The sequence below is a fragment of the Penicillium macrosclerotiorum genome, assembly GCF_028827735.1.
Source record: "Penicillium macrosclerotiorum strain IBT 26536 chromosome Unknown utg000008l_segment0_segment0, whole genome shotgun sequence".
Lineage (NCBI taxonomy): Eukaryota > Fungi > Ascomycota > Eurotiomycetes > Eurotiales > Aspergillaceae > Penicillium > Penicillium macrosclerotiorum.
In genome coordinates this window covers 2,140,875-2,156,450 of record NW_026643087.1, presented here as the reverse complement: position 1 = coordinate 2,156,450, position 15,576 = coordinate 2,140,875, and the positions used below count along the sequence as shown (strand labels likewise).

The 15,576-nt window shown below is 50.9% G+C and overlaps 6 protein-coding genes across 6 annotated transcripts; 1 reads left to right on the top strand and 5 right to left on the bottom strand.

Moving 5' to 3' along the window:
- Window positions 1-27: 27 nt before the first annotated feature.
- Window positions 28-2,496, bottom strand: N7462_008951 (E3 ubiquitin-protein ligase HEL2; the record flags this gene model as incomplete). The annotated part of the gene is made up of 3 exons (XM_057080665.1): window positions 28-1,675; window positions 1,743-1,981; window positions 2,065-2,496. The coding sequence occupies 3 exons, from the start codon at window positions 2,494-2,496 to the stop codon at window positions 28-30; spliced, it is 2,319 nt and encodes a 772-aa protein (XP_056930993.1).
- Window positions 2,497-3,145: 649 nt separating this feature from the next.
- Window positions 3,146-4,212, bottom strand: N7462_008950 (SWIB/MDM2 domain protein; the record flags this gene model as incomplete). Its single annotated transcript, XM_057080664.1, has 4 exons — window positions 3,146-3,385; window positions 3,447-3,890; window positions 3,986-4,122; window positions 4,206-4,212. 4 exons carry the CDS (start codon window positions 4,210-4,212, stop codon window positions 3,146-3,148), a joined length of 828 nt encoding a protein of 275 aa, XP_056930992.1.
- A 519-nt stretch (window positions 4,213-4,731) lies between these two features.
- Window positions 4,732-7,162, top strand: EifCb (translation initiation factor eIF3 core subunit b; the record flags this gene model as incomplete). The annotated part of the gene is made up of 4 exons (XM_057080663.1): window positions 4,732-4,804; window positions 4,865-5,057; window positions 5,139-6,672; window positions 6,734-7,162. 4 exons carry the CDS (start codon window positions 4,732-4,734, stop codon window positions 7,160-7,162), a joined length of 2,229 nt encoding a protein of 742 aa, XP_056930991.1.
- Window positions 7,163-7,592: 430 nt separating this feature from the next.
- Window positions 7,593-8,505, bottom strand: N7462_008948 (putative extracellular SCP domain protein Pry1; the record flags this gene model as incomplete). The annotated part of the gene is made up of 2 exons (XM_057080662.1): window positions 7,593-8,102; window positions 8,179-8,505. The coding sequence occupies 2 exons, from the start codon at window positions 8,503-8,505 to the stop codon at window positions 7,593-7,595; spliced, it is 837 nt and encodes a 278-aa protein (XP_056930990.1).
- Window positions 8,506-9,851: 1,346 nt separating this feature from the next.
- Window positions 9,852-10,217, bottom strand: N7462_008947 (uncharacterized protein; the record flags this gene model as incomplete). Its single annotated transcript, XM_057080661.1, has 1 exon — window positions 9,852-10,217. One exon carries the CDS (start codon window positions 10,215-10,217, stop codon window positions 9,852-9,854), a length of 366 nt encoding a protein of 121 aa, XP_056930989.1.
- Window positions 10,218-12,231: 2,014 nt separating this feature from the next.
- N7462_008946 (exocyst complex component Sec10 family protein) lies at window positions 12,232-15,020 on the bottom strand (the record flags this gene model as incomplete). Its single annotated transcript, XM_057080660.1, has 5 exons — window positions 12,232-12,502; window positions 12,557-13,541; window positions 13,586-13,954; window positions 14,046-14,849; window positions 14,912-15,020. The coding sequence occupies 5 exons, from the start codon at window positions 15,018-15,020 to the stop codon at window positions 12,232-12,234; spliced, it is 2,538 nt and encodes an 845-aa protein (XP_056930988.1).
- Window positions 15,021-15,576: the final 556 nt, after the last annotated feature.

The window sequence follows — 15,576 nt, the reverse complement described above, 5'->3', positions numbered from 1 at the left end:
AAAGAAAGTGGCCTCAATGTGGACCAATCAACCAAAGTGGAACAGGGTCTGTTTGCCCTTCTTTTTCTTGCCCCTTTTCCCCTCAGAGGTATCTTCAAAATCGGCATCGACTGGCTCGGCTGGCGATGCAATTCCGGAAGATGAGTTTGATCCCCAAGCGCTGGGAGCAGGGCCTTTGCGCTCGTCCCAGCGGACATAGCCGCGAGTCTTGCCAGCCATCATAACATTGGGTTTGGCGGCCACGGGGAGTGCAGGAAAAGAATCTGCAGTACTCGTTGGTGGACGAGCAGCCTTCACGGGAGCTGCAGAGGAGGAGGAGCTGGGAGTGCTGGAATATGGTGGTCGTGCAAGAGGTGGCGGAGGAGCGGCGGCCCAGGGAGTGGCGGATGCTACAGGCGTGCGACGGGAGGAAGAACCGACAGCGGCGGAGAGGGGAGGAAATGGATTAGATGGAGAAGATGATGAAGAAAGGGCTCCACTTCGTCCTACAGAAGAGCGAGACGATTGTGCGGTGGATGACTTGAGTCGTAGGACACGCTTACCACCGGTGCTCACCGTCGCAGGAGACATACCCGGCAAGAGACCACCAGGTCCCGGCAAGGCAGGATAGTCCTCATTAATTGCGCGCCAGTCATTCCATGCTTGAAGCAGGCTGTTGCGTTTAGACTCATCCTCATAGATATCGGCTAGCTCTTTAATGAGCTTACCAAGCTCAGCGCTGGATGTATCAAAGAGAACAAAAAAAGCGTCGATGAGTTCGGTTGGTCCAATTGCTGATGAACGGAAGCTGGAAACTCGACTGCGGAATTCATTCATCTTAGCAGTATCGTTGCGGAGAAGGTTGGACGCTCGCTCCACCACGGCCGAATGGCGCAGGCGACGAGCTTGGTCTTGCAAGCTGAGCGGCTCTGAGCTCACAGCAAGACTGAGACTCTCGAGCTCTGAGGTGGGTGGTGGTTGAGACCGGAGGGAGGACGGGACTGGCGTGGCAGCTGCTGAACGAGCTGGTGCCTGTACGGTTTGGGTTTCATTTCGGGTGAGCTGGCCTCCGAAGCTGCGCGTAGTGACTGATTGTGCACTCTGGATCGCCTGCTGCCGCTGGAAGGCCTGCTCAGCGCGTCCCAATTGCTGCGCGCTAGAGACAGGAAGAGGCTCAGCATTAGGATCACGGCCGCGACCAGCGCCGCGGCGTTGACGCTGCGGCTGATATGGGGTCCGGATATCGAATTCCGCAAGGTCCACCATTCGAGCATCCCGACGCACATCTTTGGAAACCCCTTCCGGGTGGGCCTCCAACTGATGGGCCTTGAGATCCATTTTGGAATCAAATACCACGAATTTCTTTTCCAGGCATTCTTTATCGAGACATAGAAAATGGTCCTTCTGGAAATGGCCCTCTAGGGCATTGTAATCGATGTAGTACTGCTGTTGGCGGTTGCTGGACCGGCGATCACAGATATGGCAGCGCTCATGTTTATCGCGACAGTGGGCATAAAGCTCATCATCACCATAGAATCGTTGTCGACAGAAGCCGCACTCAGGGTGTCCTTTGAAACCACTCTGGTCAATGGCACCGGGCTTGTGATCGCCATACTTCTCGTGCTTCCGCAACTCGGCTGTCGTAAATAAGGTATGTTCGTGGGTAAAAACTTTTTTGTTTCTCGTGCAGAGATCACTGTATCGTAGCAAACAGTTAGTTGCTGGGTCATCACAAGAGCATCGACCATGAAGCTGGAACCTACCACATCACCTTCCCATGCTTGCTCTTCACATGGCGATGCAAGTCCGGCCAGCCAAGACACGCAACATCGCAATCCTCATCAGGGCAGTTGTATCGCAGCAACAGCACAGTATCTTCGAAAATCTCGTCCTTTTCATAATGGATACCCAGATTGTCGTCTGTCCGAGCAAACTCCTTTTTCTCGAAGTCCTCGAATCGTTTAACCGGGTCATCCGTGAAGATGACAAAGGCCGACTCAGTCTACGTGTTAAATCCTGTTAGCGTATCACCTAGAGTGAAACCACAGGACAACTTGTCCCACGGGAGTCGCAAAATACACTTACTCGACAATGGGCGCAGGATTTGTTCTTGTATAAAGCACGCAACCGCAGCGCACAAATATGGCAGGTTCGGTGGTTGCATGGCGACACCGATGTATGCTCAACATTTGAGGCGCAAATGAAGCAAATTTCACCGTCGTCGACGTCGTCGGCATCATCGGCAGCTGCGGGCCCTTCTTTCGCTTGTACTGTCGCAGTAGCTACCGGTGTATGGGACTTAGCCTCCTTGGATTCATCGACACCCTGTTGCTTGTCGCGTCCACCAGACCCTCTGCCTCCACGGCCACGAGATTTATTTCCTTTGCTGGCTCCATCCCCAGTGTTGCGTTGTCCATCTGCCCGGCCGGTAGGAGGGGCACCTCCGCGGCCACGACGGCGGCCACCACCACGGCCTTGGCCTGATGAAGCCGGGGCGGTAGGGGGATTGTCAGCCATGGCGGGGACCGTGGGAGTCGAGATCGGCGCAGCAAGAACGTGTCAATGGCAACAAGGTACTGCGGAGCTCGTAGCGTTGTGGGTTGGTGGGGGACGGGGAAAAAGTGAGATCTCGCTGACTGATCACCTCCGCGGCTGCGTCCATAGCCTCATAGGTTAGGCATACGCCCATCTTCCACCATTCGCTAGCTTGTTCTGCACCAAACTATAAAACAAGCAAATTAGTCCCCGCCCAGAGTACTTTTCTTCTGCAGAGTTCTATGGGGAGAGATAACCTAGTTTAGGGCGACTATATGCGGATGGAGTATATGTCACTGACGCAGCTAGCACGGAAATATGAAAGAACGTAATAGATGCAATTGATAAGTAGTGGTTGCCCCATACAATGGCGGCACCAACTCCGCTGGAGCGCAAGAAACACATGAAATCTTTGAAGAAGCAAAAGCGCCAAACAAGAAAGCCCTAAGGGGGGCAAGAGAGGTTGAGTTGTCACGCCAGCTCCCCATGCAACGCAGAAAAACAAATGATAGGAAGGATGAAAATAAGATAGACAATAAAGACCAATGACGAGATTCGTTGAAGCAGATGTAGGTTACGCAGGTGAAGAAACCCCCATATCGTGGCTCTCCTGGATCCGGACCGCGCCCGATCATTCGTCTGGGTTGTACATGTTCTGGCTCAGAGCTCGGGTCATGGCGAACATATCGATCCGATCCTGCTTGAAGATAGCCCGCATCGCATCATCACACACGATTTGGCGCCGATTGCTAGGATCCTGGAGCTCATTCTCGTGAATATATTGCCAAACTCTCTTGACAGTCTGAGGACGCGAAAGCTTTTGGACTCCACCCATAAGCGCGGACAAAGGCTCAGACAGGACAAGCTCCTTCTATCAATCAATTGAGGTCAGCAAAGTGTCAGGAAATGGGAGGGTATCCGAATACACTTACGAAAAAAGCCCCCGACCGATTGACCTCCCTCTTTTTGGTCGACCCGGATTCAATATCCGAGTCATCTTCCGCCTTTACCTTCTTGGAAGTTTTTGCCTTTGTTTTCTTCTTGGGGGCTGCACGACGAGTGCTGGCCCCTCGAGTAGTCCTGGCTCGCATATTCTCCTCGGCTTGCAACTTGGCTGCAAATGCGGCATCGGCATCGACATCGGCGTCAGGCTTTCGCTTTTTGGGTGGCGGAGAGGCATCAGCGGGTTCAGATGCTTCCTCGCTGTCTGCCTGACGCTTCACAGGTGACGATGATGGGGGAGGGGACGGGACTGCAGGGACGGAGTCTGCTTGTGTTTGACCGTTGCTCGTGGGGGTTTCTTCCGGTGAATCTCCAGCTCCACTGTTGCTCGCAAAGATGTCGAACCGTTCCATAATAAGCTCCTTCACGGCAGCCTGTAAAAGATGCGGTTAGTCACCTGAGCTTTCTTCCAGTACTTGCTATATCATCTAGTTTCAACAAAAGATGAATGGACATGGGGCGGAGCTACCTTCTGAGGAGTAAGATCATAGCCGATGACATCCTGAAGACCCTTGCGAATTCGCTTCTCGGAGATGGTATTGAGATCACTCTTCGCGAGAATCGAATCAATGATCTCGGTGTACTCATTGCGTTTTTCGGACGAGACTAGAGAATCAGCGTTAGAGAGAGATATGGGCCAGCTGGAGGGATCGGCTAATTGACGCCGGGGCAACGCCGAGGTAACATACGCGACATGTTGCCAGCAGCCAATCTGGCCAGAGAACTTCCAGAGCAGCTATATATAGGTCCAAGATGAGGAGACAAATGACCCGAGAGCTCCAAGTGGTCGATCTGGGCGGTGTTGTAGATGGCGCAACAAGGTACTTTGGGAGTGTCAGGTGGGTATAGTCGCACTGGCGCTTAGGACCGGCCTGGGGAGGGGGGAGGGCTGCCGAGCTGGGGCGCAAGGAACAAGAAAAGCACGGGGCAGAGGATCAACCAAGAGCGACACGAAGCAATGTTACTCAAGACACGTCCAAGAGACACGGTTCATCCCAACAATGAAGCCCCGCGTCCGCCGCAGCTCCGGAAGCAATTGTGATGCGCGCCTGGGGAAATGATGACTCAGCTGACCACGTGACACACTGATTGCTGCAAGGCTGAGTCAGCGCGCACAAAGAACCCGCTTGGCGGCGAGTTTTGTTTCTGGCCGAAAATCTTCAAAGTCCGCACGTACCCTCTATTTTACGGCTGTCGCCTCCAGCTATACCCATCATGGCGCCCAGTTTCGACACTCTATCCGAGCAGGACCTCCACGAGGAAGAGGAGGAGGAGATTGATTTCTCCGGTGTGTACAGGAAATCCGCTTTTTCTCGGTGATCTGCCCCTCTCTAACACGTTTCGGTAGACCTCAAGGAGCAATATGAAGTCAAGGTGGAGGAAGGCCTGGATACCTTTGTTGTGATCGATGGCCTCCCTGTTGTTCCCGAAGACAGTCGCCAAAAACTCATCAAGTTCTTACTGAGAAAACTCAACACCGTTGGCCACACGGCCGAAGATGCGGTTTTCATGCCGATTAACGACAAGGGCATGTCTGAAGGGTGCGTACACGGAGCATCGATATGCGCAGTTTGAATGGAATCTCGGAATCATTTATTAATACGTGGATGTTTTTTCTTTAGATTCGCCTTCGTTGAGTACGAGACCCCCGAACAGGCTGTCGCCGCCGTCAAGCAACTGCACGGCGTCCCTCTCGACAAGAAGCACACCCTGGCCGTGAACAAGTTGATGGATATCGAGCGATATGGCCGCGAGGGCCGTGTGGACGAGGAATACCAGCCTCCTGCCCTGGAGCCATTCAAGGAGAAGGAGCACCTCCGTTCGTGGATGGGTGATGCTAGCGCCCGTGATCAGTTCGCCCTTTACCGAAACGACAAGGTTGGCGTGTTTTGGAACAACAAGTCCAACCCCCCAGAGAATGTTGTCGACCGCGCACACTGGACACAACTTTTCGTTCAATGGTCCCCCAAGGGAACCTTCCTCGCCTCCGTCCACCCCCAAGGTGTCCAGCTTTGGGGTGGTGCCTCATTCTCCAAACAAAAACAGTTTCCCCACCCATTTGTGCAACTTATCGAGTTCTCGCCTCTCGAGGGTTATTTGACCACCTGGTCCGCCCGCCCTATCCAAGTTGAGGAGGGTCAGCCCATCCTGACCTACGAGGAGGATGGAAAGAACATCATTGTCTGGGATATCGAGTCCGGAAAGCCTCTGCGATCATTCGTTTCCCATGATCTTAACGCCGGACCCGCCGCTGAGGGTGATGTTCAGCCCAAGAAGAAGGTCCAGTGGCCCGCTTTCAAGTGGTCTTCTGATGAAAAGTACGTTGCCCGTATGCTCCAGGGCCAGTCTCTTTCGATTTATGAGCTCCCCAACATGAACCTTCTGGGCAAGACGTCCGTCAAGGTTGAGGGCATCAATGACTTCGAGTGGTCTCCTGCCACCGTCAGCCGTGAGGGTGTGAAGCAGTATGAGCAATTGCTCTGCTTTTGGACTCCCGAGATTGGTAGCAACCCGGCTCGTGTCGCCATGATGAGCGTTCCCTCCAAGGAAATTGTTCGCACTCGTAACCTCTTCAATGTCTCCGATGTCAAGCTCCACTGGCAATCACAAGGTGCCTACGTCTGTGTGAAGGTCGACCGTCACTCCAAGTCCAAGAAGTCGATGGCCACCAACCTGGAGATTTTCCGGGTGCGCGAGAAGGGTGTGCCCGTCGAGGTCGTTGACAGTCTTAAGGACACTGTCATTAACTTCTCTTGGGAGCCCAACGGATCCCGTTTCGTTCTGATCACCACCGGTGAAACTCCCACTGGCGCTGCCGTTCCCCCCAAGACTTCTGTTTCTTTCTTCGCCACCGAGAAGAAGGGTAGCACTGCTGGTAACTTCAAGCTGGTACGGACGATTGAGAAGAAGACTAGCAATGGTATCTACTGGTCGCCTAAGGGTCGCTTTGTCGTCGTTGCCACTGTTCACTCCCAGTCCAACTTCGACCTCGATTTCTGGGATATGGACTTCGAGGGTGAGAAGGTTGAGGCTGAGAAGGATCTGGCTGCCAACCTCCAGCTCATGAAGACCGTTGAGCACTACGGTGTGACTGACATTGAATGGGACTCAACTGGTCGCTACGTTGTCAGCAGTGCTAGTGTGTGGACTCACTCGGTAAGATCTTGCATGTCTTTATATTTGTCCGCCGGCCATAGTTGCTAACAATTTCATTTAGATGGAGAACGGCTGGAATTTGCACACTTTCTCTGGAAACACCCTTTCGGAAAACCCCACTGAGAAGTTCAAGCAGTTCATCTGGCGACCGCGCCCCCCTACCTTCCTCAGCAAGGAGGAGCAGAAGCAGGTGCGCAAGAACCTGCGCGAGTACTCCAAGGAGTTCGACGAGGAGGACCGGTATGCCGTCGACATCGCCAACACAGCCGTCGTGGAGCAGCGCAAGCGCGTCCTCAGCGAGTGGCTTGCCTGGCTTCGGCGGGAGATGGAGATCCAGGCCGAGGAGAGGGAAGCATTTGGCCTTGCCGAGGATGCCGACTCACCCAAGCTGGCCAAGGATGCACCTATCGGTGGCGAGCAGGAGGGCGACACCGTGGTGGAGGAGATTGTGGAAGAAATTATCGACGAGACCGAGGAGGTCATCGGTTGATGAACCTCTTTCTTTTTCTTCGCTTCTTTTCTTTCGCATATAATGTGTTTCATTCTCTTTTCCTTTGTTGTCGCCGGCGTCCTCTGCCTTCGGGCCCGGCTTTCTGTGTTTCCCCGCTTGTTTGGTCCGCCGTTTCTACAGCGAGGATCGGGGTGTTTCAAAAATCAATAGATGAGCTGTGTGCGTCCGAACGAAGCTCTTGATGTGCAATGTGGATAAGCATGAGAAATGCCTACGAACAAACAGTCATCGTCTTCTTCAATCTGTATTTGTAGATCGCAGGCATGTGAAGTGCCTTTTATATTTTGATAATATATACCTGGGTAGTGTCTATCGTCGTAAAAGAATGATACACACCTGAGCTTGCTTCCAAGGACCATCGTATCCTAGGCAAGGACTGTTGAAAGAAAAAGAACGATATATTTCCCCCCTATGTATATAAGCTCATCCCAATCGCTACCGTGGCCAAGGCCAAGAGCATTGTCCGTATTGTTGATCCCACACCGTTCTTTACCGTCCCCCCGCCGGTGGATTGACCGGTCGAGGCGCTGCTGGTCGTTTGCGATGAACTCGTGGGTTTTACATTCAATTTGAAGTACTTGTCGCGATCTCCGACCACATTGCCGGCTGGAGTATACTCGCACACCACATACCAGCCCTGTGCTCGGGTGCTCCCATCCGGTTCTCGAGCAACCAGTGGACTCGCGCTTCCATTATCGACCTCTCTTCGGGATTTGTTGTCTTGAGTATATCCGCAGTTGATGGTGGCGCATCCGACTTCAGTCGTGGACTTCCATACAAGCTGGGTAAAATGGCCGGTTTTTTCAGTGAAACCGGTAGGTTTGTGGAAATTGTACAATTCCCCTTCATCACCCCAGGCTGCAACCGCAGCGGAGGCATTCGCATATCCAAAAGCAAGATTTTCGCCGTATGGACCACCCTGGAAATGTTAAGCATACGGTTAGCAATGGACCAACATGGATGTAATTCAACTGTGAAGAGCAGGATGTTGATACCGAATGTTTCCAAATACAAGTCTCTGCCCAATTCTTCGCGTATTTCACTAGAGTCTCATTCCACAACAATGGTTCGGCATCGTGTGTAGACCGATATTCATTGCTCACACTTAGAATGGTGTTTTTGAAGTCCTTCAGTGAAGTATATGAGGCAGGGCTGGGAGCGGTAGGCGTCGCCTGAATGGTGACTGTTGCTGCTTCAACCGTTCTCTCAACCGTCACAACCTTCACTTCTTGGACGTCCGTCGCAGTTGCGAGTATGAGGACTGCAAGTACCAAGATGAAGAATATGGACATTGAATCATTGCAACGAGAAATGGTGGCCATTGTGAGGGCGATTGGAGTGCCGCCGCCGCCCTAATAAACTGACCAGGGCCCAGATAATGAAGATGATCACCACATCATAGACGAGAGGTATTGTGGATCCGGTAGACTTGAGTACCCGAATGAAATTCCCCTAATTGATGACTCGGCGGGAGATGTCAACCTGGAGTACAGTAGACCAAGGGTGGCGGGGGTCGATGTGTTCCAGTGGCCCCGAAAATACCTTCGCTGTGCACCACCTTGAACATATAATGTTCGCCCGGTGGCTTGAGGCCTTAAGCCAGTGGTTTTCACGAGACATGGCGTCTGCAAAGATGTGGTGGTGAGAGGATATCCGCGTCACACCCAATGGACTCCTGAAACCCACTCTGGGTCGGCCCCTGTAGACCGCAGAGTTCCTGGGTGAATAGCGAATAGAAAGACGTGTACCATATCACCGTCTCTGCTGTTCGAACCTGCAACCGGATGCAAGCGGCTGCTGGTCCGGAAAGTCTGGATATCGTTTCAGCGTCGACGTGGGATGTTCCAGCAGCCGCCGTTGACGTCAGATGCTACCCCAGCACGACGGAACAGCCGGCAGAGAATTCATCTTCCCGAAGAAGTAGCTCATATTAAGACAGTTCACACAGTTCAATTAGGGCAAAGAAGAGTGATTTTCACTTGTGGGGGGAATCTTAATTCGTGCTCTCAAAGTCTATACAGTATAGTGCTGGTTCACCCTTACACTCTCAGACACATCGCATTGTTCATTCATCGTATGCCAAGCCGAGCTAGACCAATAATGGTTAGCTCCGGAATAATTATTAGCTACTGCAGTGGGGAAATGACCGACCAAGGGCGATCTCTGATTGGACGAGACCTTTCCTACTACACAGTCTTTACAGGATATAATTCGTATCTCCGATAGGGAGAGAATCAACTTTCACACTCTCTTCGCTTCATCTGCTTCTGCTTTCCATTTTGGGAGGCTTACTCCATCGTGGCGTGTGGTGGTTTATTGGCCTATTCACCGACCTATCTCATCCTGCCTGCATTCTCAGGCTTGCCGTAGAGTGCTTTGGTTCAGTACAAAAACAAGGTCTGCAAGTACGACTATTCTCCTCAAAGTTGATCCTATTTCTTGCCAAGCATCCAGGACGGTGATCACAGTGTGCATGTCTTATTACATACAGTATATATGCGGCCATGGAAAAGAGTTGGAGTTTGCCCAGTGCGCTGAGCGTCACGGAACGAAACTGAAGACGGCTCTTGACCACGACTCATCGGAGGGTGAAATTCTATGTAAAATTGCGACCACTACTAGCTTCCCTGAGAGTGTCGGATCTTTTCATACTCGGGAATAGCCCATTTCACATCCACTCCGATTCAAGAACCTGCTGAGCAGACAAACGATTCTCAGGCTTGAAAGAAAGCATTGAACGCAACATCGCGAAGAGAGCATTTCGCTCACTCAATTCAAGTGGCGACATCCCCGCCTGATTCCGCGGTTGCTGGATATTTAATTCGAAGGCATCCTCTAAGGACCTATACTGGGATGTAGCTCGGTTATTTGGCTCACCGTCGGTGAAGTGGTTTCCACGGCCCTCCCATTTTTCCCACCATTGAGTCGGGAGCGGGCCCAGTGCTGCGATTGGCTGGCATGTCATGTCATCTTCGTTTGTGAGGAAGCCTTCGAATAGGGACTCCGTTGGGCTACGATATCCCAGATGGTACATGCAAGCGTCCAGATATCAGATGAGAAAGTAAGTGGGATTGTCGGCTCAATCGAGCTTCGGGGGGTCTTATTAAAAGGGGTGTATGTGACTCAAATCTCTTCTCTCGTGTTGGCGAGAATGTTTGGCCAAAATCTGCAAGAATGATCCTGGCTTCTGGGAGTGTAACTTTTTCACTTGATTCACCAAGCCAGATAGGTACGACGCCATATTGCGGGACTCCTGGCGGAGGCGTTTGGCCATCTAATCGACTGACTGGCTCAAGTTCCGGCTCTCCATACAGCTCATATAGCTCCTTAGTAGATAACTTATTGAAGTTGGATTGGGATTGGAGGAGATGTTTCCACGATGAAGGTCTCCATGAACAAAGCCTTCTGAATGCATATACCGAATCACCGTCGCGAGCTGTGCTGCCAGTGCACGAGCCACATCAATCCGAAAAGGCCTATCTATGATCCGTTCTTTGCTTCAGATAAGCTCATCCTTGCCGGGCTTGTCACCAGGCAGGCGTGGTTACCGTTGGGGCCTTAGATGTTGAATCTATCCAAAATCGAAGGTATCATCGTTGTGCCTATATCTGACGACTTTACAGGCTCTGATAGCTGAGACAGAACATCGGTCTCAAGAGGGTCCGAATCCGCCGTGCAAATCTTAACGGCAACATATCGGTTAGATATCTCGTCCCGGGCTAGCCAGATCGTTATGTGCCGTGACCGAGTTTGTGAACGACACGATAGCGATTGTAAAAGTGGTCGCCAATTTCCACAGGATGATAGCCACCCTCCTGATAATATTCCATTCGCTCCACGCTCTCAATTGGCTCGTACAAGACCCGACTTGTGCTCATTGTCAGGGCCGTTGATTTAGACGCAGTGAAGGAGAAGGCACGGGAGGATTGATGATGGAAACATGGCAGGCCTGCCTTGTCTGTAACCAAAAAATAATGAAGAAAATATGGGCGCAAGGACAAGGTGCGTATGGGAAAGAAGCATGGCCTCTTCATCGTTGCTGGCTGGTACAGGAGGGTAAGGCCCTTGAGCTTTGTACGGGAGATGGACGCAATCACATGTCCCAATGAGGCTGATCTGGGTGAACTGTGCTCCGAGACCTAGAAATACTAAGGAAGGTGGACACTGGCTCAAATTATAACGCTCAACTCATCCTTCGCGGAGCCTTTATTCCTGTAACTTGAGATCATGGCTAATGGATCGCCCTGTACTAAGCTAATTTTATATTAATAGCACCCAAAGCCTGCTTTCTATCCTGTTATCTTGTTTGATGTAATGAGTATAAGATAATTTCTTGCCGCTGACTGAAGCATAAAGACCGAGTCCCTGCTCAATCAACGGTCAAAGTTTTATCCATTTCCTCATAGTAAAGGTGTATTATTCTAATAACTGAATCTCTTCAAGATTCAGTTCAAAAGAAATGGAGGGTCCTCTTTTTATAGCCTTAATGTCGTTATTCCGCTGTTACCGAAAGTGTGACGATAAAGGAGTCCGAATTCAACTTATTGTTCCGTGTGAACATACAGTATATCGTCATGCATACGATTCGTACCCGAAGTCGGCCAGAATATCATCAAGTATTATACATTGGTTGCTCTTAATATATTGCATATTAATTCTCCCCCTCGCGGCAGACTTTACTGGCAGTAGTCAGTTCAACAGTATCAGCGACCTTTTATTATATCATATTTAGCTTATCTTAGTCTATAATATCAAAAGCAACTATCTGAATATACAATATAGCCCTTGTATAGCGCTGAAGTAGGTATTGGAGCATAGTGAAGCCTCTGATAGCATCGCCTTAGAGTTATATTCAAAATGTTTTAGCAGTCAGGGTTATATTGCCCGTGAGAGTAGCAGCATTAGTGCTGTTGACGTTGACAATCGTCCAGAGCACGAGTCAATCAAGTCAATCAGAAATCCTGCTGACCCTAGGTGATATTCTCGATTATCGTCTATAGATCTATTTAATCATTTCGCTATGCAATTCGTGGGGTATCCGTCTTTGTTTACATCACGCTACAACCAATGCCGTACATGGCTCGTTCCACATCGCGTTTCACCTGGTACCAGTCGACTCGGCGCTCGGCAAATTCATACACTTCTTCCACGCTCCAGATTCCATGGAAGCGGTCGGCATCGGCGATAATTGTTGCCATTTCCTTGGCATCGGACGAGTCAATCAGATAAATCTGAGCTAGTTCACGGAGAGCAGTGAAGTAGACGAGTAGCTCAGCGTTTCTGAGCTTCTGGGTGAATTGGAAATAGTGATTCATATCGCTTGGGAAGAGTTAGTACGTGATGAGAAAAGGGCCACGATCGTGATAAACATACCTGATCAACTTCAAGGACCCTTCCACGCTGATTCGCTGTCGCTTGAGGTGTTTACATAAGGCGCCAAAGAGACGGAGACCAACTTCTTGGTTGAACACATCCAGCGTGCTCTTGTCGGTGCTTCCGACAAGCATCCGGGTGTGCGAAGACACCACATCCACTACTGCCGCCGCGGCTTCACTGATACCAACATCCATCGTCTGTCGATGAGGGTCTGTCGAGACTCCTGGGTTGAAATCAGTGGCCAGCTGGCGTGTGGCAAGGATGTAATCGACTTCCTCCATCAGAACATCAATGCCCTTGTTCAAACCTGCTGCGACTCGCTCGTCCAGCATCTGCTCAAACTTCTTTTTCTCCTTAACTGCCGGATCAAGGAAATCATGGCGATCAGTCAGTTTCGTGCCGACAAGCTCCTGTTCATAAAACACATCCACCATCTGTAAGATCAGATCGCCCACGTTGACCAACTCCAAGAATGTCACTAGAGGTTCCACACCTGACGAGTCGCGGTCGTCTTGTTCACGTGGCCGGTAATTAGACAGATGATCCACTGCTTTATCAAAGCCAACTATAACATGACGATCTCCCAGGATCCGAAGCAATGCCACAAAGATTGCCTCGCATTGGTGCTTTGCGGCTCTGCCATACTCACCCCCAAGTCGCACAAATTGCGCAGCTCTCTCCAAACTAGACTTGGCGGAATGAACGAGGTTCAGCGCAATCTCGATGCTGAACAAAGAGCGAATGCCCTCCATCTTTGTTTTCATAATCGCTGCCTTGGCGGCTAGCTCGGTCGTCGGGGCTTCCTCCAACGTTGGTGGTGCTGGTGACGATATTGTAGAGAAACGATTCGGGACCTTGGGATTAGGGCCATTACCATCTGCCTCTGAATCGGACTTCGATTCCTCGTTCCCCTTGTTGCTAGAGAAACTGGGTAGAATGTTGACAGGCATCATGATCACCTTCTTGAATGATGTGAGAAAGTCTCGCTTATCGGCTTGTCGATTAACATTCGACATGAGGAATGACTCGGTGGAGGCAGCTTGCTCTGAAAGTTGGCGGTCCCAATCATCAACTGTTGCTGCCGAGTTTTTCCGAAAAAGTCAAGCTCTTCGGCCAAATAGAGGTCAATATGGGGCTCGTAAATCTTGATCACAACCGAATCTAGGTACTGGTCGAACTTTTCGCCAGAGTTCCGAATGGGGAGCAGAGATTCGGACAGATTCATGCACTGTACAAACGTCACCGATATCGCAGTAAGGTAAGATTCAATGTTGATGCGGTGGAGCTCGTCAAAGATTGCCGACAGAAATGGGTAGAGAATGTCCTTTCCGATCTTTTCCATGAATGGAGACGCCACATCAAGTTCAGAAGGAAAAGCGCGGTTTATGATGGTCACTTCTTCGTTACAAGCGACGCTCAGGCGGGTAAAAAAAAGCTTGTGTGTGCTGGATCTTGATTTTGCCGGCTGACGCGTCGATGCAATCACCCACGCTACCAAGTTCAGATTTCCGTGTCATCAAGTGATTGTGATGGATAAAGAGCTCCACAGCAGCCTGGCCCCCATTGAGCGTCCAAAGAATGTGAGCGTACTTGCGCATACTGCCTTCAATGTCATCGGTCTCATATCCTTTCCGAAATTCGTTGATTGAGGCTGTTTCAAACATGGACACTGTGTTGTCTAAGCGTTCCACCCGGTCTTCCCACCCATCAGTCATGTCGGACTTCGCGAATGCCACCAACTGTGACAAGATTTGAGCTTGTGCTTGTGGGTCTTTATAACTTGTGAAGACAAGATTCTCAGTCGAGGGCCCCTTTCTCGCAATGTCATAGTAGAAAGGTGCCAGTGCAGCATGGATCTTTCCATATTCTTGACGCGCTTCGCCTCGAATCGACCGAGCCTGTTCCAAGACTACCAGATCCGGATCGTCCTCGATTTCTGTGACAGCCTTTATCTCCGACGCAGCGGCCGTGCTGATTAACTCAATTTTGTCGAACCCGTCTGAAATAGCATTCATATCCGAGGCTGCTGAAGTCTCCCCAACTGAGATCACAGGGCCCATATCATTTGAAATGCCGGCCGCATCTCGTTCAATATCATCCACATTTGCGATGGTGCCGTAAGTCTTCTCGATATGCTTTCGGGCGTCCGCCTCGTCCCAGCAGCCAATTCGTTTCAATCGCTGTACCCATCGCGTATCATCATATGCCATTTCGTGAAGCAACTTGCTGGACCGCGCGACACAGATTAGGTCAGTGGGGCTAAGATAATCAAGGACCAACGACATGATTTCTGCACTACATTAGTAACGGCCTTCGCACGTCGAGGTTCTTGCGATATCTCTGAGAACGCACCAGCAGGAAGCGAAGCTCGCGCTATTTCCTCCATGGACGCCATGCGCAAAGAAGCCAGCACATCTCTGCGTGGCTGCGCAGGCGCCCGCACTTTCTTCCCGTTCGGCATCGTGGTTCTTTGCCCTCTTCATCGAGAGAGAGCAAGATAGGCGGCGAGAGCGGCAAGTCGGGATTTTGCTGGGAAGCTAGAGGGGACCCTCAGGGCCACTGAACTGCCTAGCCCCTGTCCACGGATGGTATGCAAGAGTCAGGGAGAAGATTATCGAGAGTCACTGAGTTTGGGGCCAAGAAAAGGCACAGCCAGCTCGGCACACGAGTGATCTTCTCCGGTTTCAGCGGCGATCACCGCACCACAGGGTCCGCGAGTTCACCGCCTTGCCCCCGCAGCTTGGCAGTATCATTCAGTAAACAACGCAGTTTAGCAAAACCGAGGTCAAAAAGTACCCAATTGCGTCTCTAGATACATTCAACTGTTTACGGAGGAACTAAATCATTGATGCAATTGGGTTTTCACTGGTTTGGTTGGACTTATGCCTATCTCTGAGTTGCTGGTTCTCTATTCTGATGACCTGGATCACCTCGTACATTGAGGCGCTCGCACTCGGTATACATTATGGGTCAAATATTCAAATCGGTGTAAACTAACGCAACTCATGAAAAGTACA